Source organism: Microcaecilia unicolor, chromosome 2 (genome assembly GCF_901765095.1).
Source record: "Microcaecilia unicolor chromosome 2, aMicUni1.1, whole genome shotgun sequence".
Taxonomy (NCBI): domain Eukaryota; kingdom Metazoa; phylum Chordata; class Amphibia; order Gymnophiona; family Siphonopidae; genus Microcaecilia; species Microcaecilia unicolor.
This window is the reverse complement of record NC_044032.1, coordinates 178427283-178451576: the sequence shown is the minus strand read 5'-3', so window position 1 is coordinate 178451576 and position 24294 is coordinate 178427283. Positions and strand designations below refer to the sequence as shown.

Genomic DNA, 24294 nt, shown 5'->3' with positions numbered 1-24294 from the left:
GATTTTTCATGATTTTCTTTCTTGACTCAGTTATTAACTTTTACTCTTTTTGGCTTCTTGATCATTTAGAACTAGGGCTGTGATCGGATGCTTTCAGTCTTCATTTGCATGCACATGGGGATTTTTCTGCCAATTTTATGTCCCATCCCAACTCACCTACCCCAAATCAGAGTAGCAACAATCTCTGGCTAGGAATCATAGACCGGGGCTTTTCAGAAACCCTGTAAATCATAGGACTTTAATCTGGTCACTAGGCATCACTATTGTGCGATTTACCCTTCACCCAATGGCTATGAACAAAGACTCTAAAGCATCCCCAGCCCCAGCTAATGCAGGGAGCAAAGTACCTAAACAGGGCATCAAACTCAGGTTTTTCTGCTTGACAATGCATAGCACAGCCACACAGTAGAACCTAATGTAAAATTTTCTTCTGCAATACCATACTAAACAAACAAACAAAAAAAAAAATATATATATATATATTTTTTTTTTTGTTTGGGGGGGGGGGGGGGAAGATTAAAAAGAACAAGATTTAATCAACCAACCATCTACTCCGTTTAATCTGTGAAAATTAAGCATGTCTTATTTTTCTACATTTCCAAAACAAAACAAAATAAATTTTAAACTTGCATAAACATTTGCAGCATATTAAGAGAAAAGTTTTGTGCATTTGGTCAAAGATATTAATGTACATAATTTTACATTTTGGCAAAAAAAATCCTTAAGCTTCCTAATTATATTCACATAAATGTTTCTTTAATCTTTTCATTTGCATTCAACAAACTTTTTCTTATTTGTACACACAACTGTAATTATCTTAAATATATGTTAATTGTAAAAGCAATTTCAATAGATAATGCACACTGTATTTAAGTGCTGGACGATGTTTTAACATTGCTGGTCTACAAAATTACCATGGAACTTCTAAAATGTGGGCCTATTTTATAAATAGTGTTCTTCCATTTTGTGCTGATTTATGAACTCTCATAAATCGGGCTTTTTTTTGCTGCTTTTTATCTTGTGAGACACTTAAAAAAGTAAACATTTATCTAAAGAACACAATTCTTTATATACATATCTGCAATAATTTCCTTCTATGTTGACAAATAAAATCACATATAATCTATGTATTATTAAACATATTCTTGAAAGGATATACACAGTGTTTAAAAATATCTTCTACTTGTGCATTTTTGGACAAAATTTAAAAAGGTGGTCTGTTAGAAATCAAGGAGCAGCAATACTTACCCGTGCCGTCTGCACACACATGTATATATCTATATATATTTATTTATATTGTAACATAGCATCACCTACATTTCCTATCTTAGGCAATGTAGTAATGAAGTTCTGAACAACCTTGCTAATTATTTTTAAGGCATCAGTGCTTCAGTGGCAAAGTTCCATGAAATAATTATTAATAGAAGAAAGCATCATTTTTAGTTATACCAAAAATCATTGAACTTTCTTGAAATGTGCTTTAGAAAATTATGCACATTAGTTCCAGAATATCAGAGCATGAATTTCGCATCATTTTTCAACACTTCATTTATTGTGCCAAAGCAATCAGGCAGGATTCTCATCTTCACAGTACCATCAGCTCCACAAGAGAAGATGTGATTGGCTGGTCCTACTTCAATCTGCATGACCCCAGTTCCAATGTTTCTGAAGATGGACTGTCGAGCATGTTCATTGATAAACGCGTGCAGGAGATTAAATGTTGACAAACTCCATATCTAAAGAAAAGATAAAATCATATACTATAACTATTATACAATTAATTCTGTCAACAGAAAAGAGAAGTTACTTACCTGTAGCAGTTATTCTCTGAGGGCAGCAGGCCAATTTTCACAAGTGGGTGATGTCATTCATGGAGGCTGGTGTGGAAACACTGCCTAGTGTGCTATCCCTTTTAGAACTTGAGGCAGGCCTCTACCCGCGCATGCACAGGTGCCTTCCCGTCCGACTAGTTAGCACAGGACCAGCAGTACAATAACATAGCCAAAAACTAAATTCAATTCCTAGGGGAGTTGGGAGGATATGTGAAAATAATTTGCCTGTTGTCCTTGGAGAATAGCTGCTACAGGTAACTTCGCTTTCTCAGAGGACAAGCAGGCCGTATAATTCTCACATATGGGAATCCATAGCTGCCAGGCTCACTGAAAATAACATTAGGATGATAGAGACTCGCAATGGCAAGACCAAGTAGATCAATTAAACTGAAACTATATACAGATTGTGAAGGTGCAGTATGAAACAGAATAAAATGGGCATAGTAGGGTGGAGTTGGATTCTAGACCCCAAACAAATCCTGTAGGACTGACTGACTGACCAAAAAGGCTATTGCATCAGATGCTCTGCTCAAGGCTGTAGTGGAATGTGAATGTGTGGACTAAAGACCATGTTGTAGCCTTGCAAATCTCTTCAATGAAGGCTAATCTCAAGTGGGTTACCGACGCAACCATAGCTCTGACATTATGAGCCATGATGTGGCCCTCCAGAGTCAGCCCATAAGTGAAAAATTGGGAAAGAGTACAGTTACCGATGGCCACCCCCATCCCTGTTAGGATCAAAAGAAACAAAAAGTTGAGTGGTCTATAGGACCTAGTCCGTTCCAGGTAGGCGGCCAAGGCTCGCATGCAGGCCAAGGTATGCAGTGCGCTTTTGCCAAGATGGGCATGAGTTCTAGGGAAGAATGTTGGCAGGATGACTTACTGGTTAATATGGAATTCCGACACCATCTTAGGAAAGAACTTAGGTTGGGTGCAGAAAACTACTCTATTGTGATGAAATTTCGTATAAAGTGGATCCGCTACTAGGGCTTGAAGCTCACTAACCCTACGAGTTGAAGTAACTATTACCAGAAACAAGACCTTCCAAGGTAACATACTTTAGAGGACAGGAATCTAGTGACTCAGAAAGAGCTTTCATCCGCTGGGTAAGGACAACATTGAGGTCCCATGACACAAGTGGATATTTGACAGGGGGGGGGGGGGGGGGGGACAAAGGCCACTAAGAAATAAAAGGATGTATATACTCGACAGAAAAGCAAAAATAGGGGAAAAAGAATGTGTGAGGGAAGGCACCTCACAAGAACAAATGTGCTGAAGAGATAACTACAGAAATGTGTCCTCTTCTCCGCGGATGTAGAAAGACTGCTGATCCCACACTTGCGAGTTGAGCAGGAAGGCACCTGCAAATGCATGAGAGGAGCGCTGCCTCAAGTTCTAAAAGCGATAGTACAGCTAGGCAGCATTTCTGCACTGGGCTTTGTGGATGACATCACCCACATGTGAGAATTATATGGCTTCCTTGTCCTCAGAGAAAATTAGACTTTCTTTGCCACTCTCATTTTTGCCAGTTTGTTCTTCTAGATCCATCAGCAGCTGCCTTAGCTGAGGATAGGACACAATATGTTTTCATTGTCGGCCAAGTCTTTTTTTATCCCTTCTTAATCAATCTATTACAGCCACAGTCCAGGTTCTTTGCAGAACAATTGTTGAGGATCTCCTTAAAAAATGGGTGGATAGTGTCTTAACAGTGTGTGTAAACCCAATAGCATTAAAAGGTAGGTCTATTCTCTTTCCTGGTAGTACATCTCAGAAATGCTAAATTTCCTCCCTGAAACACTAACATACAAGTATTCAGATATAGACCTATCTCCAATGTATGTTCATTGTATATAAAAGCACCCTTTAATAACGTATCATTGGTTCTCAACCCCATCCTGAGAAACACACCTACTAGTCCCCTTCTATAAGCGAATCTGTCTCAATTATATTCAATATGAATATCTTGCAAACTAGACCAGCTAGGCATGTCTTCAGTATATGTCAAGAGAGCTTAACTATGTGTTGAGTAAAAAAATATTTTCTCTGATTTGTTTTAAATGTACTCCTTCATGGTATATTCCTTTTTTGAAAAACAATCATATCATCCCTCAGTCACTTCTTTTCCAAGCTGAAGAGCCCCAAACTCTCTAGCCTGGTGGAGATGAGGACTGTATCTGAATTCAAGAAAGCGTAGGACAGTCATGTGGGATCTCTTAGGGGGAGGAAGAGATAGTGTATGATATAGATGGGCAGAATGGATGGGCTATATGGCATTTACCTGTTATCATTTTCTCTGTTTCTATTACTAAGTAGCATATTTAAAACAAATTGGAGAAAATATATTTTTGTAATCAAGGCACAATTATTGCTCTAGAATTTGCCGCCACAGAATGAGTAAAAAGCAGTTGATGTAGCTGCATTTCAAAAGGTTTAGAGAAGATCCTGGAGGGAAAGTCCATAAATTGTTATTAGCCAGGTAAACTTGGGAAAGCTACTGCTTATCGCTAGGCATAAGAAGCATGGAATATATATACTCCAGGATCTTGCCACGTACTTGTTAGCAATGCACAGTGGTGCTCAGGGCCAACCCACAATCCAGCTAAGTTGGCCTGGCTAAGGCCTCTGAGAAATAGCATAGCACTTATCCCTGGTCTCACATTCAAGTTGATGTTTGTGTTGACTTGATGTCTCCAAGCTTTTGGCTTATTATTTATACATTATAGGGGCACTGTTTTGAATAACAAAGGCCAGGCAGGCAGACACTTGAGGTACACCAACTAACAAAAAGGTGACTTCAGACCAAAAGACTCTTTACAGAACAAATGTTGAGAAGCAGGGAGATGCTGAAAAGATTCATGCATAAAAATACAAGGGCTCGGGGAGATAGCGACAAACTCAGAGATACACACATACTCGAACACTCTCACACAGACACTGAGAGAAACATTTTCCATCATGTTCCTATTACCTGAATCTTATACCCTATAGCAGCTGTTCTCTAATAATGTGTGCTGAGTGCTTTCCTTTTAGATAAACCATGCTTTACCATACAAGCACCTGTTTTGTGTGTATGATTTTGCTACATACACTGCCTCTGGGAAGTAGACCTAAGATCTCTCAGGAGTGTCCAGAAGCAGATTACACTTGTGACCTGGATGGCCACTGTTGGAAACAGGATACTAGGCTTGATAAACCTTTGGTCTGACCCAGCATGACAGTTCTTATGTTTTTAAGACTAAGAAACACTACTATAGCAAAGGAGATCTACCTCTTTAAGGTAAATTCTAAAGTAACTATTTCAATTAAGTATCTTTAAAAGCGTGTGGGGAGGAGGACAAAAGCAAGGGACAGGAAAGATCAGGACTTCAGGGGGCAAACCATTACTTTCTTGACACAGCACAGTGTAATACAATTTCCCAAGCTACTGATATTAGAGAATTTCAATGTATCCTGGAAGGGGGAGAGAGACTGGAGGAGGAGATAGGTAAGCCAAGCACTGCATTTGTGCCAGTCAATTCAAGAATCAACATACTTTTCTAGCCAGGAAAACAGCACTGGTGGAAAAGCTGAGCATGAACAGGAACAATGGTCTTTTTTTTTTCCTTTTAAATAACACGGCCACCTGCCCATTCCTTGGGTGCAAAGGGATATAACTGGTCCAGAGCTTTGGATCCCCTAGAAGCCCCATCTGGAGACTCCCTTTCCAACAGTATCATGTGGGAATAGGCTTTATAAATCAAAAAATATTTCAGAGACCCTGCCAGACCCTCCAAAATGGGAACAACCTCAGATAGGTCAGCCACCTGAGCTTTGGAAAGACCAAGAGCTTCCAATACAGAATCAGAAAGGCAAGAAAGTTCTTCCTGCTGAAAAAGGCAAATGACAGGGGAATGCTCCTCTTCCTTCTCTTCATGAGGAAGGGGATGAGGCTCAGAATCCAAAACCTGAAGTAAGAGAGGGCCCAAGAGATCCTTCATATCTCCAAAAATAGTGTGTCACACCAGAACCTCTATGGGGATCTGGTCTCCTTGACATTGTTTGACCCCCAACGGAAGGGCCCCCAGTGGGGGCCCTCCAACATCTAGTAGGGGCCCTCCGACATCCAGAAAGTCCCCATATGTGGAAGGAACTCAGACTCTGTGGCTAAAGCCTCTTTAACAGACCAAAGATGATGGATCCAAACAGAGTTCAGGGGCCACTGAGACCCCACCCCCATTGATGGACTCAGAAGTGAGGCAGCAAACTTCAGTCCTGACCCCCAAGTCCCAATGGGGGCTGTGCAGGCTCCAGCTGCAGAAACGCTGCAACAGGAGAAACTCTGCCAGCACTCAAAATGGCCACCGTTTCTGCCAAAGACAACACGACTTTGTCTGAGGAGGGAGTCCCAACAGACTTATGGGTGCTTTCCTTAGACCATTTCTATAGTTGGAAACGGTCCTCCATGGGGAACCGGTGGCTGTCTTCAGCTGCTGGCTCCTGCAAGTCATGCAGTGCCGGCCGGCATGCCCAGCCACAAGACCAGTATGCCAAAACTTGGTATGAATGGATCCACAGTAGTCTGAGATGCCGGCGTTCCCACCATCCCCCCTGCTTCCTCCTCCTGGTGTGCTCTCTTTATAAGGCTGCTAAGGCAACCTTTTATTTTTTTTTTATATGCTTAATGCCCTATGCAGGAAAAAGCTAAACTAGGCAAACCCAACCAATTTGTTTGTTTGGAGTTGCCCTGTAACAGGGGCCTATGGGGCTGAAATGTAAGGCTTACCCAGTGGTTACCCACGGGAAATGACAGGTGGCAGAGGAGACAAGCTCTGCTCGACCAGGCCTGGTCGGTGGATCTGGAAACCTGGCCATCAGGCTTGACCAAACTGTGAGGCAAAGGCTTAACTGTTGGGAGCTACACCAGGAACACCAGCCTAAACAACCTACCATCTGCTGGACATAGAGAAATACTGGAAATTTCCTTTGAGCACTAGCAGATTATATTGGTGATGTCCCATGGAAAGATGCTGGCAGGAAGGGATAACACCTGCTTTCAATCACGTTTTCAAGTTTATTACAGGATTTTCTACCCTACCCATCAATGAGGATCTCCAGGTGGCCTACATTCTAATGGAAAGGAGTTGAGTAAGTGTGCTAACAACATCAGTAGTGAGGAAATGAGGGTAGGATTACAAATTCTGAAAAGGATAGTGGGGATGGGGAAAAAACAATTAGGATAAGTTCTGCGTCCAGGTTATGCATCCAACTCATTACAAGAGAGAAAAGTGTCAACCATAAAACAGCTAAGAGTCAATAGTTTTGTAAGGAATAGAAAGTAAAGCTTACCCAACCATCCAAAATTCTTACAATATCATATTTTTGTTTTTATGAAATACCATTGTAATGACTTCCGTTATTTGACTTTGACATGCATGGCAAAAACAAAAGGCAATTACTGGGAGTAAGCTCTGCAATTATGACAGCTAGTTAAGAAAAGTACCTTAATGTTGCCTTCTGCAGATCCAGTGAGAAAATACTCCTCAGCTGGATCCACAGCAACTGCTTTAACTGGAGAATCATGAATCTGGAAAGCCTGTCTCTGTTGTTTTTGACGGAGATCAAACACACATATGAATCCTTTTCTACCTCCAGATATTAACAGTTGATGTTTGGGGGCATATGAAAGGACTGTAGCTCCACTGTCATGACAGGTAAAAGCTGAAATTCAAAAGAGAATTAAACTAAGTAATGTATAACAGTATTATATGGACATTTCTTCATTAACTTATTATTTATGTATTTTTAAAATGTAAACATAAACATAGATTTTTAGATAAGTAGGTCATAAAAAATGATAATAAAGGTTAAACGGATGTCAGATGGAAGTTATTTTCTGTCACTAATGCATTGGGTTAAGACCCGATTTGACCTGGCAACATTGCATTGCAAAGTTATGTATACTAATGCCTAATATACTGAGACCTCTCTTATATCTAATCTGGATACAAAGAACCAGATTTAATATGGTACCTGGGGACCACCAAAGTGCCATGAAGCCTGATTTTGTATATATCATGCAGGCAGGAAAAGGGACATTTGCAGGGTTTTTTTTAATGAAAGGCTTACCACATAGTGAATTTTTAGTAAAATACCTGTAAAACTGCAGGAAAAACACATTTTGCAGAACATACAGGTGCGTATAGTAGAAGCTGCCATTTTATAAACAAAAAGGTTAAAAAAGAGCAGTATTGCTCAAGGATCTTTATGTGTAAATGTTAGCCCTTATACATGGGGGTGATAGATTATGCAACCTGTACATGCAAATGCCATCATTTTTAAAAAATGTATTTGTATTTTGCAAAAAGAAAAATCATATACAAAAAAAGAGTTTAAACTTGGTTCTTCAGCATGAACTATATCAAAAGCTTAAGTGCCATCATTTACATGTGTATGTTTAAAGATTTTACAAAACTCTATTCCCAGGAAAAGACGATTAAGGAATCAAGCTCCAAAATTAAAAAAAAAAATTAAGATGGTTTTAAATTCCAGAGAGGTAAGCACACATCTACTTTCTCAATCATTCTTTAAAACCACAAGTCCAAACAACCAAGTTAGCTAACATGCGTGGCTGGTAGCAAGTGTAAATACCAACAGGACGATTTTTTGAGATATAAATATATTTCTGTTAAAAACAGGCAATACATTTATACTTTTCAGGCTCACCCAAATCATACCAAATATTTAGGAGAAATATATATACAGTGGTGTGCTGAAGCAGGTTGTCAGTTTTTGTGACATTCTATGAGCAGGTTGTTGCGCCAGATCAGCTGTGGCAGGAGCGATCGTCCTATGCTCTCCTGCCCATGCAATCTCCATTCTCTGTCTCTGTACTGAAAGTGAGTGCCTTCTGTTTCAGTGGCAGTCTCGTGAGATTGCCACGGAAACTCACGGCAGCCATTTTCAGTATGGAGAGTGACAACTGCATGGGCAGGAGCGTAGGAGAACCGCTCCTGCCCCAGCTGACTACTGGACCACCAGGGCTGTAAGTCAGGCACCATTTCATTCTAAAAAGCTTTTGAAGTAATTGTGGGAGGCAGGGAAGGGTACCAGGTATATTGTCATATTCTTTTGTATCACAATCTGTTCCTGCCAGTGTGCATGCAATCTTAAATAACAGTCTTTTGACAAAGGATGGAATGTGTGACAATTTCTTGCAATCTCTCTTTTGTTATTTCTCAGTAGCAGTTAACTCAGATGTATTAAATTTACAAGGATTTTAGAACTGACTGTTAAACATATACTTATTATGCAGTAGGTGAATTTTAAGGCAATTTTTCTGCTTACAATAGTTGATTTATTCTAAATTCTTATCAGGAGAGGAGCAGAAAACAAAGTTGACTGATTTTTTACATCCCAAAGGTTTTAAAGGTGAAATCTTTCCGGTTATGACAGTACATAATAATTCTAAAACTGTCTCATCAAATTATTTCCTGTGCCAGTTTTCTCTGTACTTTTTCACAAGGTTCGTCTGTGCTTTCCTGAATTTTGTTACAGTTTTTTTAGGGATGTGCATTTGAAACAAGGAAAATGTCAACAACATTCACCCCATTTGGTGCCATTTTAAACTTAAAACAGCAGAAAAAAATAACTGTTTTTGTTCTATCAATAGTACACACTATTGCTTAATAATGTACATTATTGCTTATTAACTCTCAGTATTTATCAGTAGATGCACTATCAAACAACAAAGTGCACTGGTGAACCTTAGGGTGCACTATTTGTGCAACTGTGTTCATTGTAGTGCAGTAGTACCCTAAGGTAGGTCTGGGGAGCAGAAAGCAGGGAGCACGAGGGGGTTTGGGTTTTGATAAACATGCTGCGCAAGAGAGAGAAGAGGACAAGCTGAGTGGATGAGAGGGAAAAGGAAGAAATGCAGCACATAGAAGGGGATGGAGAGAAGAGGGGGACATGCTGCTCCTGGTTGTTTACTTTTTTGGAAATATATATCTTTTTTTAATTTGGTATTTAGCAGAGTATGGAAGAAAATGCATTTCAGTTACTTTTACCAATATTTTAACTGCATATAGAATCTGGCTTTCTTGGGGGGGGGGGGGTCTCCATTTTTTTTGTCTGCATGTTTTTTGTGGCCTCCTATTTTGTATCAGTTGAGGGTCTGTCCATGTTCTGCATGTGCAACTGAGGTGAAGGATTCTGCTCGCATGTAGTGTCTGTGTAGGAATCTGTAACAGTCCAGCTTGTTCCAGTTTCCCAGTAGTGGGTATACTGGTATATAGGTTGAGAAATAGTCTGGTAATAAATCATATGTCAGATTTAATGTCAATACATTTATTGTGAAAAGAATTAGCAGATTGGGATGAGTAGCAAACATAGGTGGGCTACAGATACAAGAGTGCGGCAAAAATCAACTGGCCATTTAAAATTTACACTAAAGAATGTTGTATGTTTTAATATTATTTGTAAACTAGTAGCTGCCTGCACATATTTGTACCAATAGTATGTATAATACAGTTCCATACATAAAACGGCAGGTTTTTTTTTTTATTAAGAGAAAGTCTGTTGTTGAACATTTACCAGCACACTACTGGTGTCCAGGTCCATCACCAATACCTATAATATAAAATGTTCTGTATTATCATAATATGCGCTCCTCCTGAGAAATATTTGTTTGCATCGCTTTATTTGCACCAGAGACACCACATGACTTTTATAACTTTTGGGTCATATTCAATGGTATCAAGCAAAGTATAGTGATTTGTCCAAAAAACAAAGCAAACGTTTTCACATGAAGTGTTGAAGTCATTAATGGTATTTGTTGAATATATATATAGTATTTTCTGTGTATGATTATACGTCATCATATTAATTGACCAAGGTGTGTGGGTCGTGATGTCCTTGGGAAATATTACAGACCACCACTGAAAAGGGCAGACAGGGTTGGAAGGTCCGCACTTTAAAAGAAAATAAGTAGTGCCATGATGGTTCTTGACTCAGCCAGTCATACATATATGTGACTGATGCGTGAACTGAGCACCCTTCAAAACTTCTAACATCCCATAATTTTGAAAGTGTTTGCAGGTATGAGTGTATGATGTGATTTTTAGAATACAGATTATATTTAATGGGTTCAGTGGGATATATATACCTTATTGTATAGGTTCACCCAAATCATACCCAGAAATCACCCCATTCAAAACTGTGCAGCTTTTCTAAAATCACTACATACCCATATATGGCCATTTATGCATGCAAATCAGAGTTTTACATATATAAATGGCACCAGGCCATTCTGAACTAACTCCATAGTTGTTTAGTTCTGACAGGGTACATACATTTCATTGAAAATATACTGGAAAAAGCTAGCTTTTGAGGTTTGGTAAAAAGAGAAAAAAAGAAAAAAACTATTATGTGATAGAAATAAAATGAAAGGCATGAATATTTGTATTTTTCTACATTTGACTATTTTACTTACCATGAACTAAACTATTAATAGGTGTCACCAAAGTATCCCATAGGCATATATTTCTGGGGGAATAAAAGAAAAACAAGAGTTCCACTGAATAAGAAAAACCTTGTATTCTGAATCATTAAAATTAACTTTCTTACAATTCACTTGAATGAACAAAATATATTCCCTGCAGTGTCAAATTTAACTTTGGAATAACTTGATAGAATTTAACACAAATCAAAGAGGGGGCATTTATTAACAGCTAATGCTATTAATGTACCCTTTTAACCACAGGGCCCATTTTATGCAATGTGTGTTAACAATATTTACATGTGCTGTTAGTAAACAACTCTCAGAATCATAAAAAGGGCCAGATGATACCACCATAGAAAAGTGGATAATGAAAATAAAATTTTGTTGCAATTTTACAAAGCTTACTTGAAATTATTCAATTAAATATGGTTCAAGGAGAGATAAGCTGCCCAGGAGTTAGCTCAATCAGCCATGAACTAGGCATCAGAATTTAAATCCTGCTTCTCAAACTAATACTTGCTGTGACCTTGGGCAAATTACTATTTCCTGTTGCCTCAGGTATCCACTGTACAGCCACTAGGTCAAGGACCCATACATGTATGATATATATTACAAAGTAAACAGAGGAAGTGATGCAACAACGATGACGAGGATTCCAAAGGTTTAATATGGAACCTTTATTCTTGTCAGCTCTGATCTCATCCCATGGTTTTCAGTATCACCCTATGCCGATGACTCCCAGATCTGCCTCTCCACACCAGAAAGTTCAGCAGGAATATAGGACCAAGTATCAGCCTGCCTGTCTGACACTGCTGCCTGGATGTCTCACAATCATCTGAAACTAAACATGACCAAGAGGCAGATGCAGCAACCAAACGTAAAAAAATCTAAATCGTTAAAGTCCCTAACGATTTTAAAATAACGAAAAATGCACCAAAAAAAAAAGTCACACATGCTGAGATCGGTATTGAAACGTACAATGTATCAAAGAATCACAATACACATCGTTAATCGGCCCCCAAATCATGCGCAGAGCAGCCAAGCGTTATGTTAGCTGCTCTGCGCATGCCACAAACAGTCAAAACACAGTCAAATCACAAGCACATGGCTCCCAAATCAAAATAAAAATAAAAAAAGGATCGGGAGGGGGCAAGGGCGCTCATCAGGAGCGTCCTGTACGGACGGCCTTGCCCCCCCCCCCCGCTGCTCCCACTTTCCGCCGCTCCCCCCACCCCGAAAAAGCAAAATTCAAGCAGCCCCTGCCCCCCTCCCTTCCTCACTACTCTCACCTCAGCTCCGCCTCCCGACATCCTCCGTCCTGTGCCCCGCCCCCTTTTGGGGTCGTCGCCGCCATTCCCCTCCTCCATCGGGCCCCCCTCCCTCTTACCGGGCCCGTGCAGCGCCTCTCTCCTCTGTCCGAAGGCGCTGCACGGGCAAGAAGACAGCTGATGCCTGCCTTCGCCCAGCTTCGATGGCGCGTCTTTCTCCTGCTGGGCCCGCCCCTTTCTGACGTCGGTAACCTACGTAGGTTACTGACGTCAGACAGGGGCGGGCGCAGCAGGAGAAAGACGCGCCATCGCGAAGGCAGGCATCAGCTGATTCAGCTTTCTTCTTGCCCGTGCAGCGCCTTCGGACAGAGGAGAGAGGCACTGCACGGGCCCGGTAAGAGGAAGGGGGGCCCGATGGAGGAGGGGAATGGCGGCGACGACCCCAAAAGGGGGCGGGGCACGGACGGAGGATGTCGGGAGGCGGAGCTGAGGTGAGAGTAGTGAGGAAGGGAGGGGGGCAGGGGCTGCTTGAATTTTGCTTTTTCGGGGTGGGGGGAGCGGCGGAAAGTGGGGAGCAGCGGGGGGGGGGGGGGGGGGGGGGGGGGCAAGGCCGTCCGTACAGGACGCTCCTGATGAGCGCCCTTGCCCCCTCCCGATCCTTTTTTTATTTTTATTTTTTTATGTGTTTTCTGAGGTCCTTTGGACCAATCACAGCGCTTTTAGCTCTGCTAATGCGCTGGGATTGGCTCAAAGTTTGTTTATTTTTTCACTTAACACTTTTTCCTGGCACAGAGCTGTCCTAACGAGAGGTCCAGACCTCTCGTTAGTTTTCCTGCCTTTTTCCTGCGTAAAGGCAATCAGAAAAGGTTAGTGCATGTCGTTTCAATGGGGTTTTCACACTAATTGCTCATCTCCATTCCGTTTTCGTTAGCTGCTACTGTCGTCGGAAAATAGGCTTAAGTGCATGGAAAGGATAGGAAATTCTTCCCTGAGGGCTCATTTAACGATGAAAAACGTTTAGTGCATCTACCTCCAAGTCTGAGCTTCTTATCTTTCCCCTTAAACCCACATCTCCTCTTCCCCATTCTCTATCTCTGTGAATAACACTCTCATCCTCCCTGTCTCATCAGCTCGTAACCTTGGGATTATCTTTGACTCCTCTCTTTCTCTCTTTGCACATATCCAACAGACTGCTAAAACCTGTTGTTTCTCTCTCTATATCATCAGCAAAATTCGTCCTTTCCTTTCTGAGCACACTATCAAAACCCTTATCACCTCTCGCTTACACTATTGCAACTTGCTTCTCACAGGTCTCCCACTAAGCCATCTCTCTCCCCTTCAATCTGTCCAAAATTCTGCTGTACGATTTATATTCTGCCAGTGTTGCTATGCTCATATTAGCCATCTCCTCAAGTCACTTCATTGGCTCCCTATCTGTTTCTGCATACAGTTCAAATTCTGACTTACAAGTGCATTCACTCTGCAGCTCCTCTGTATCTCTCCACTCTTATCTCTCCCTACTACTACTACTTAGCATTTCTATAGCGCTGCCAGGGTTACGCAGCGCTGTACAAGTTTAACATGGGAAAGGACCGTCCCTGCTCAAAAGAGCTTACAATCTAAAGGTTACAAACTATGTAGTCAGTGTAGGTATCATGAGTGGGGAAGGTGGTTATGCGCCAAAAGCAAGGGACAAGAGATGGGTTTTGAGTAAGGACTTGAAGATGGGCAGGGAGGGCGCATGACGTACACTCCTCCCCGGGAACTCCATTCATTGGGTAAATCTTATCTGTACACTTCTCCTCCACTGCCAACTCCAGACTCTGTTCCTTTTAACTTGCTGCACCATATATCTGGAATAGACTTCCTGAGCCAGTACTTCAATCTCCATCTCTGGCCGTCTTCAAATCCAGGCTAAAATCCGACCTTTTTGATGCTGCCTTTAACTCCTAACCCCTATTCACTTGTACAGTACCATCGGTTTCATTTTTTCCGGTTTCTATTTAATTTTGGGTGTTTGCATTCTGGTTCTGCTATTTCTAAGGCATGAGTTTTGCCCTTTATTTCAAAGTTCTTTTTCTATCTAGAGGCTGGAGTTTTTTCTCTGGAAGTCTTTCACTGCTTTGTTTATCGAATACTGCTTGGTTCCTAAGCACAGGAGCTTATGAGGCACAACTCATTAGAGTTCTCTATCGCTGCATGCTGGCGGATGGTCACAACCCATTTAGGTGATCCTTTGGGACTAAAGGAAAGAAAATTATCAGGTAATTAACTACTTTTTCCATACTATTGCTGTCAAGCGCCAATTGGTGCAAACACATTCTACACATACACAGAACAATGTCACACCATTGGATGTGACAGGTATTTTGACTTCTGATGGAGGCACACGTGCCAAAACATATCCGTTTTGAGTCTATTATATATATTAGTACTACTACTTTTACTTATTTCTATAGCGCTACCAGATGTACGCAGCGCTGTACACTTGAACATGGACGATCCCTGCTCAACAGAGCTTATAATCTAATCTGGACAAACAGGACAAATAAGGGATAAGGGAATTACTAAGGTAGGAATGATAAGTACATAAGTATTGCCATACTGGGACAGACCGGAGGTCCATCAAGCCCAGCATTCTGTTTCCAACAGTGGCCAATCCAGGTCACAAGTACCTGGCAAGATCCCAAAACTGTTCAATACATTATATGCTGCTTACCCCAGAAATAAGCAGTGGCTTTTCTCCAAGTCCATTTTAATAATGGTCTATGGACTTTTCCTTTAGGAAGCCATCCAAACTTTTTTTAAACCCCACTAAGCTAACCGTTTTTACTACATTCTCTGGCAAGGAATTTCAGAGTTTAATTACACGTTGAGTGAAGAAATATTTTCTCCAATTCTTTTTAAATTTACTACTTTCTAGCTTCATTGCAGTTTGAGCTCCAGCTGATGATGCCTGGGTAATGAATCACACTCCCAGAAACTCTAGGGTCTGGGTGGGTGTGAGATGACTCTTGCTATAATTCACCACCCAACCCAGCACAGAAAGAATAGACAGGACTGTCTGTGTACTGTAAAGGCTCTTTTGATAAGACGGCACCTGAATTAGCCAATCGTCCAGGTAAAAATGTACCTGGATCCCTTGCCAGTGAAGAAAGGCTGCCACCAGCACCATAACTTTTGAAAATGTGCGAAGTGCAGTGGTGAGGCCATAAGGCATGATCCTCAATTGAAAATGATGTCCCAGGATCGCAAACCTGAGAAATTTCCTGTGAGAAGGCCAAACTGGGATATCAAAAATAAGCCTCTGAGTTCCAATGAGGTGAGAAACTCGAGTGGCTGGACCGAGGCTATGACAGAACAAAGAGTCTCCACGACTTGTCCACCACTCCGAGATCCAGAAGAGAGTGTTCTTTCTTTACAATGACAAAATAGATGGAACATCGACCCGTAATAAGGGCATCCATCTTCGGCAGAGCAAACTGATCTAAATCAGACGGCAGAAGGGGATATAATTTGGATGTAACGCGAGTCACCTGAAGGTTAGAATCACTGAGCTGCCAATAAGCTCCTGCATAGCCTCATGAATATGCAAAGACACAAGAGGTCTCTTAGTACCTGACATAGTAGATGGAGCAGGACCAGAGGACTGAGAAGCAGGGGAAGAAATATTTCAAGTCTCCATAGATTTTGTGATCAACAGAGGCAACTTCATTCTCAAAAACAGCCTAGCTACATTAGGATCATCAACCCCCTCTGCCTCTGAAATGTTCAAGTCAGGGCCATCAGCAGAACTAGGACAGTCAGAATATGCAGATAAAACCTCCTCTGAGTCCCGAGGAGGAACATTCTCCAAATCCTGTGAGACGGAAAGTTTTAGTTTCTTAGGAAGCTGCTCCTCAAAAGCAACACGAGGGGAAGAAGGAGAGACAGCTTGAGCAGACTTTAATAAAAAGGTCTGATGTAACAAAAGAACAAATTTAGGCGAAAATGGCAGGGCAGACCAAATGACAGCCAACATGGTTAAAAAATGAGGTGAAGGACGTTATTAGAGCTAAAAGAAAATCCTTCAGAACATGGAAAAAGGAGCCAAATAAAAATAATAGGAAACTACATACAGAATGGCAAATCAATTATTATTATTATTTGTTACATTTGTATCCACATTTTCCCACCTTTTGCAGGCTCAATGTGGCTTACATGGTAAAATTATGTATCATACCTGATAATTTTCTTTCCATTAATCATAGCTGATCAATCCATAGACTGGTGGGTTGTGTCCATCTACCAGCAGGTGGAGATAGAGTGCAATCCTTTTGCCTCCCTATATGTGGTCATGTGCTGCCGGAAACTCCTCAGTATGTCGATATCAAAGCTCCATCCGCAGGACTCAGCACTTAGAGAATTACACCCACAAAGGGACACTCTGCCCAGCTCACCACCGCCGAAACGGGGGAGGGGAATTAACCCAGCTCATCCCCACACAAGTGGGGGAGGGGAATCCGTCCAGCTCATCCCCGCGGAGCGGGGGAGGGACACCACACCGCCGATGCGGGGGATCTGGCTTATCCTGCAACCGCAACCGCGAGAGGAGCTGACTGACCCTAACACCGCCGAAGCGGGAGGGGTACAAGCTGCCCTACAGCCGCACGAGCGGGAGGGAGTGCCGGCAGAATTTAAATCTCAATCCATCCCCGTAAAACAGAGGGGAGAGGAATGCAGCAGCTCACTGTAACACAACTCGTCTCAACTCTTGAAGAATCCAAGTGAAAAAACTTGAACACGAAGTCCTCCTGAAGTAACTGAAGACTAAACTTGAACCTAAATTCAACCAGATATAAACATACAGATATCTGGGAGGGACTATGAGATTGATCAACTATGATTAATGGAAAGAAATTATCAGGTATGATACATAATTTTACCTTCCATATCATCAAGCTGATCAATCCATAGACTGGTGGGATGTACCGAAGCAGTACTCACCAGGGCGGGACATAGAAATCCCTGACCGCAACACTGAAGCTCCAAACCGGGCCTCCGCCCGAGCAGCCACAGTCAAGCGGTAATGCTTGGAGAATGTATGGGCCGAAGCCCAAGTTGCCGCCTTGCATATCTCTTCCAAGGAGACGGAACCGGCCTCTGCCATCGAGGCCCGCCTGAGCTCTTGTGGAGTGAGCCTTCAGCTGGATAGGCGGCACCTTCCCGCGGCCACATAAGCCGCTGCAATGGCTTCCTTGACCCATCTTGCCACTGTAGGCTTAGCAGCCTGCAGACCCCTACGAGGACCTGCAAACAGGACAAACAGATGATCCGATTTCCGGAAATCATTGGTCACTTCCAAGTATCTGATGATGACTCGTCTCACATCCAGACATCTGAGAGCAGAGTATTCCTCTGGGTAGTCCTCCCTACGAAAGGAAGGGAGACAGAGCTGCTGATTCACATGGAAGCAAGAAACAATCTTGGGCAGGAAGGAAGGCACTGTGCGAATAGTCACTCCTGCCTCAGTGAACTGCAGAAAAGGCTCTCGACATGAGAGCGCCTGGAGCTCGGAAACTCTTCTGGCTGAAGTGATAGCCACCAAAAAGACTGTTTTCAACGTCAGGTCTTTCAGAGATGCCCTCGACAAGGGTTCAAAAGGCGGCTTCTGCAATGCTCTTAGCACCAGATTGAGATTCCATGCAGGCACCACAGAGTGCAGAGGAGGGCGCAGGTGATTAACTCCCTTAAGAAAGCGCACCACATCTGGCTGTGAAGCCAGGGAAACACCCTTCAGGCGGCCCCTGAAGCAAGTCAGAGCCGCTACCTGGACTTTAAGGGAACTGAGCGACAGGCCTTTCTCCAGACCTTCTTGCAGGAACGCCAACACTGAAGAAATTGGAGCAGTGAAGGGAGAAAGTGAGCCTGCTTCACACCACGCTGCAAAGGTACGCCAAACCCTGGCGTAAGCAGTAGAAGTAGAGCGCTTCCTCGCTCTCAGCATAGTGGCGATGACCTTGTCTGAGAAGCCCTTCTTTCTCAGACGCTGCCGCTCAATAGCCAGGCCGTAAGACCAAAGGGGGAGGGATCCTCCATCACCACGGGACCCTGATGTAACAGGCCCTGCTCCACAGGCAGTCGCAGAGGATCGTCGACTGAGAGCCTGATCAAGTCCGCATACCAGGGACGTCTGGGCCAGTCCGGACCCACCAGGATTATCCGGCCCGGATGCTTTGCCACCCGGTCTAGCACCCTGCCCAACATGGGCCAGGGCGGGAACACATAGAGAAGCTCTTGTGTCGGCCACTGTTGGAGAAGAGCATCTACTCCCAGGGATCGAGTGTCCCGTCCTCTGCTGAAAAAGCGCGGCACTTGGCAATTGGCCGATGACGCCATCAGATCTAGGCTCGGCTGGCCCCAGCGCTTCGTGATGTCCAAGAACGCCTGAGCAGATAGCTGCCACTCTCCGGGCTCCAAAGTATGGCGACTGAGAAAGTCCGCCTTGACATTCATGACTCCGGCAATGTGGGCCGCTGACAGCTGTTCCAGGTTCGCTTCCGCCCACTGGCATAGATTCATGGCCTCCTTGGCTAGAGGGGCGCTCTTGGTACCTCCCTGGCGGTTGACATAAGCCACAGCAGTGGCATTGTCCGACAGGACCTGTACTGGCTTCAACGCCAGTACCGGGATGAACTACAAAAGCGCCAACCGAATGGCTCTGAGTTCCAGGAGGTTGATAGACCACTTTGCCTCTGCAGGAGACCAGAGCCCCTGCGCTGTCCTTCCCAAGCAGTGGGCTCCCCAGCCCGTCAAAGAGGCGTCCGTCGTGACGACAATCCACTCTGGGGTCACCAGAGGCATTCCTGCAGACAACTTGTCTGTCTGCAGCCACCAGCTCAGCGCCTTGCGCACTGCTGGGTCCAAGGGAAGGCGCACAGCATAATCCTCCGACATCGGAGTCCAGCGCTGCAACGAGAGAGTGTTGTAGTGGTCTCATATGAGCCCTGGCCCAGGGCACTACTTCCATCGTGGCCGTCATAGAGCCCAACAGCTGCACATAGTCCCAAGCCCGAAGAGGAGAGGCTACTCGGAACTGGTCCACCTGAGCCTGAAGTTTGACAATCCGATTGTCTGGCAGGAACACTCTGCCCACTTGGGTGTCGAATCGAACTCCCAGATACTCCAGGGACTGAGTCGGGCGCAGCTGGCTCTTCTCCCAGTTGATGATCCACCCCAGGGAGCTCAAAGAGCACCACCCGGTTCACAGCTTTGCCGCACTCTGCATAAGAGGGGCTCGGATCACCAGTCGTCCAGATAAGGATGGACTTGTACCCCTTCCTTTCGCAGGAAGGCCGCGATGACCACCATTTACTTTGGAAAAGGTCCGCGGAGCAGTAGCCAACCCGAAAGGGAGGGCTCTGAACTGGAAGTGTCGTCCCAGACTGCAAATCGCAGGAAGCGTTGATGAGGAGGCCAGATGGGAATATGCCGGTACGCTTCCTTGATGTCCAAGGAAGCCAAGAACTCTCCTGCCTTCACTGCCGCTATAACAGAGCGGAGAGTCTCCATGCGAAAGTGCCGCACTTTCAAGGCCCGATTGACCCCTTTGAGGTCGAGGATAGGCCGGACAGAACCTCCTTTCTTTGGTACCACAAAGGTAAATGGAAGTAACGTCCCTTGCCAATCTGATTTTCTGGCACCGGAACGACCGCACCCAGGTGGATCAGGTTGTCAAGGTCTGCTGCACTGCCACAGCTTTGACCGGAGACTTGCAGGGAGAGAGTACAAACCCGTCTCTTAGGGTCGGCAGAACTCAGCTTGTAGCCGTCTCTGATGACTTCCAGCACCCAAGCGTCTGAAGTTATTGTGGTCCACTTCGCCCAGAAACGAGGACAGGCGTCCTCCAATCTGCACTGGGGCGTGGACCAAAGGCCACCGTCATTGGGTACGAGACCCTGGGGGAGGACCGGAGGGAGCACCTCCGGGACGGCGGTCTCTGCGAAAGGAATGCTGCTTGGGGGAGAAAGTCCTCTTGAAGGAAGAGGGGGCAGAGGAGCCCGACCTGCCCGGGCGGGTACCGACGGGCTTCCTGAAAACCGTCCTCTGGAGGTACCGGAACGAATACTAGCCCGAAGCCCTGACCTCTGGTAACTTCTTGCCCTTAGACGTGCCGAGATCGGTCACGATTTTGTCCAGCTCGACCCAAAGAGCAGCTTGCCTTTAAAAGGCAATCTAGCCAGGCGGGATTTAGAGGCGTGGTCAGTAGACCAATGTTTCAGCCAAAGCCACCGCCGCGCAGAGACTGTCTGAGCCATGCCTGTAGCTGAGGCTCTCAAGACATCATACAGCAAGTCTGCCAAATAGGCTAAGCCCGATTCCAGGGCCGGCCAATCAGCCCTCAAGGAATGATCCGAGGGGGAAGCCCGCTGCACCACAGTCAGGCACGCCCTGGCCACATAGGAACCGCAAACCGAGGCCTGCAAACTTAAGGCAGTTGCCTCAAAGGACGACCTTAAGGCCGCCTCCAATCTTCTGTCTTGGGCGTCCTTTAGGGCCGTGCCACCTTCCACCGGCAAAGCCGTTTTCTTAGTCACCGCAGTGATTAAAGAATCCACGGTAGGCCACAGATAGGCCTCACGTTCACTTTCAGGCAAAGGATAGAGGCGGGACATAGCCCTAGCCACTTTGAGGCTCGCTTCCGGGACATCCCATTGAGCCGAAATTAAGGTGTGCATGGCATCATGCACGTGGAAGGTTCTAGGCGGGCGTTTCGTCCCCAGCATAATGGCAGAGCCAACAGGGGCTGAGGGAGAGACATCCTCCGGAGAGGAAATCTTCAAAATGCCCATGGCCTGCACTAACAGGTTGGGCAAATCCTCTGAGCTAAAAAGCCGCGCTGCAGAGGGGTCATCCGCTCCATCCGAGCGGGGATCCGTCTCCTCCAAGGAATCCGCAAAGGACCGTTGGGAGAACTCAGATACGCTGCCCTCATCTACATCGGAGGAGACAAGGTCCTCCAAGGCCTGGGAATCAACCCGAGGGCGTTTACCTCCGGGGACCTCAACCTCTTTACCAAACGAGGGAGCAGGGGCAGCGTTTTGCATAAGGAAGGCCTGATGCAGCAGCAAAACAAACTCGGGGGAGAAACCCCCCAGACTGTGCACTTCCGCAGCCTGGGCTACAGCCCTAGACGCACCCTCAACCGGCGCTCGCAAGAGCGGGGGAGAGACATGCTGCGCATCCAAAATGGCGTCCGGCGCGACACTCCGCGAAGGAGCCGCGCGGGAAAAAACGGCGCTTAACTTTAGCCGCTTTGGTGCCGTCGCCCAAATTAAGGGCGTCCATGGCATTAATGTCTCCCTCAAGGGCGGCCCACGAAGAAGCCGTCCGAGCCGCGTGGCCGGCCAAGATGGCGGAGGCGAGGAGCGGGGGATGGGCGTTTATGGCGGGAAAAACCGCCACGCCGGAGGAAGGACCGGGACACTCATCGGTCACGAAACTGTCACCCAACAAGGGCGAATCAGACTTTAAGACCCCCGCATCCCCTCTAGAAGTGCCTAAGCGATCCGGGGGAGCGACTCTTTGCGCCCTCAGCCCTCCGACGCCATATGCCACGTGGAGATCAATCGGGGAACCCCCTGCCCGCTATAAAAAGGTAAAAATTACCTGCTTTCCGCTCCGAGCTGTAACGACCTGGTGTCCCAGTGAGTAGCTGCAATAAACGTTTAAATAAACGTCGAAATAAACGCCTTTAAGGACGTTCAAAATTTTTTTTTTTTTTTTAACGGAGCCAGCGGGAGGGGGGAGAAAAGGAGGGACCTGGCGCCACCAGGTTGCACTTGCTCAAGAAGAGCCCTCAACCCCAGGCACTCAACAAAACCTAAAAATTAGGCTTGGAGGCCTAGCCAGAGCTGCTGCTGTGTGTGACCACCACCTGCTGAGATAGAGAACATACTGAGGAGTTTCCGGCAGCACATGACCACATATAGGGAGGCAAAAGGATTGCTCTCTATCTCCACTTGCTGGTAGATGGACACAACCCACCAGTCTATGGATTGATCAGCTTGATGGTATGGAAATAACCATTAACGGCGTTACCGATTACAGTCTGAACAAATACATGGTATGAAAGAATGAATTCAAAGTGATATTGTAGTAGAATGAGGTACATATATGGTAGGTACAGTTGGGGGAACTTAGAGAGAAAAAGGGGGAAGAAGAGTCAGGTAATGTTCGTTATGGTCTTTGGTTGCATTGTGTCGCAGGTGAACAGGCATTTTATGTTGGGTCAGTGGGGTATGCTCTTCTGAACAGGTCAAATGCAAAGCGCTGATAAGGAAGGCAATGAGAGACTTTGAAGAAAAGAAGACTGTGTTGGAGGCAAAAATGAATAGTAAAACCTTTTTTTAGATATATTAAAAGCAAGAAGCCGGTACAAGAATCGGTTGGACTGCCAGATGACCAAGGGGTAAAAGGGGCACTCAGGGAAGAGACAAGGCTGTAGTGGAGAGATTAAATGAATTCTTTGCTTCAGTTTTCACCGAGGAAGATGTGGGAGAGATACCGGTGCCAGAAATGGTATTCAGTGCTGACAAGTCGGAGAAACTGAATCAAATCTCTGTAAACCTGGAAGATATAATGGGGTAATTTGACAAACTGAAGAGTAGGAAATCACCAGGGACGGATGGTACAGATCCCAAAGTACTGATAGAATTGAAAAATGAACTTGCAAAACTATTGTTAGTAATATGTAATTTATCTTTAAAATCCAGCATGGTACTGGGAATAACCAGTGAGGTCATTAAATCTGCTGATGACACAAAGTTATTCAAAGTTGCTAAATCGAGGATTGTGAAAAATTGTAAGACGACCTTATGAGACTGGGAGACCGGAGACCGGGCATCCGAATGGCAGATGATGTTTAATATGAGCAAGTGCAAAGTGAAGGTTTAGTGGGGTTTAAAAAAGGTTTGGATAGCTTCCTAAAAGAAAAAGTCCATAAGCCATTATTAAAATGGACTTGGGAAAATCCACTGCTTATTTCTGGGATAAGCAGCATAAAATGTATTGTATTGTTTTGGGATCTTGCCAGGTGCTTGTGACCTGGACTGGCCCCTGTTGGAAACAGGATACTGGGTTTGATGGACCTTTGGTCTGTCCCAATATGGCAGCACTTATGTACTTATTAAAGGTTCCATATTATACCTTTGGAATCCTTATAGTCTTTGTTGTCTCACTTCCTTTGTTTGCTGATGCATATTCATCAGGCTAGGATTTTCTCCTTTTTTTTCATTGGACTATATATTGCACAGTACCCTGATTTGGGGCATTATAGACATGTAATACTCCTGGGAGAATTCTGCGCGAATTCTGCATTGCACAGAATTCCACAGCCCCACAGAATTCTGTAATTATTGTACAGAATTCTGCTCAGGGCTGGCATCCCGTCTTGGCCCACCTCCCCCGCAGAGATTGCGTGGCAGAAGGAAGACGTAAACCACTGCACATCGGGTTACTTCCTCCTCCTCTGCTGGCTTAGTCCAGACTGTTTATGTGAAATGAGGGGTCCCGCACTTTTCAGCGGAAATGGAGACATTGGCCCCCTCCAAGCCTGCCTTTCCCCAGCAACAGAAAATCCGTACCTTCCCCTGGCTACCTATTAACTCCGCTCTCTCCACCCCTTCACAGGTCCTCCCCTAGGCCGACCTTCTAAAGGCCCTGGTGGTCTAGTGGC

At 44.7% G+C, this 24294-nt stretch overlaps 1 protein-coding gene across 2 annotated transcripts in view; it reads right to left on the bottom strand.

Annotated features, from left to right (window-relative positions):
* Positions 1–518: 518 nt before the first annotated feature.
* Positions 519–24294, bottom strand: part of DMXL1 (Dmx like 1) — a 522326-nt gene continuing 498550 nt past the window's right edge. For both annotated transcript variants that reach the window (XM_030193519.1, XM_030193517.1), the window contains 3 exons: positions 11302–11354; positions 7312–7529; positions 519–1736 (listed from right to left, as the gene is read on the bottom strand). In XM_030193519.1, coding sequence (XP_030049379.1) covers positions 1512–1736; positions 7312–7529; positions 11302–11354 — 496 coding nt within the window. In that variant the 3' untranslated portion in view covers positions 519–1511. The remainder of the gene's footprint in view (positions 1737–7311; positions 7530–11301; positions 11355–24294) is intronic.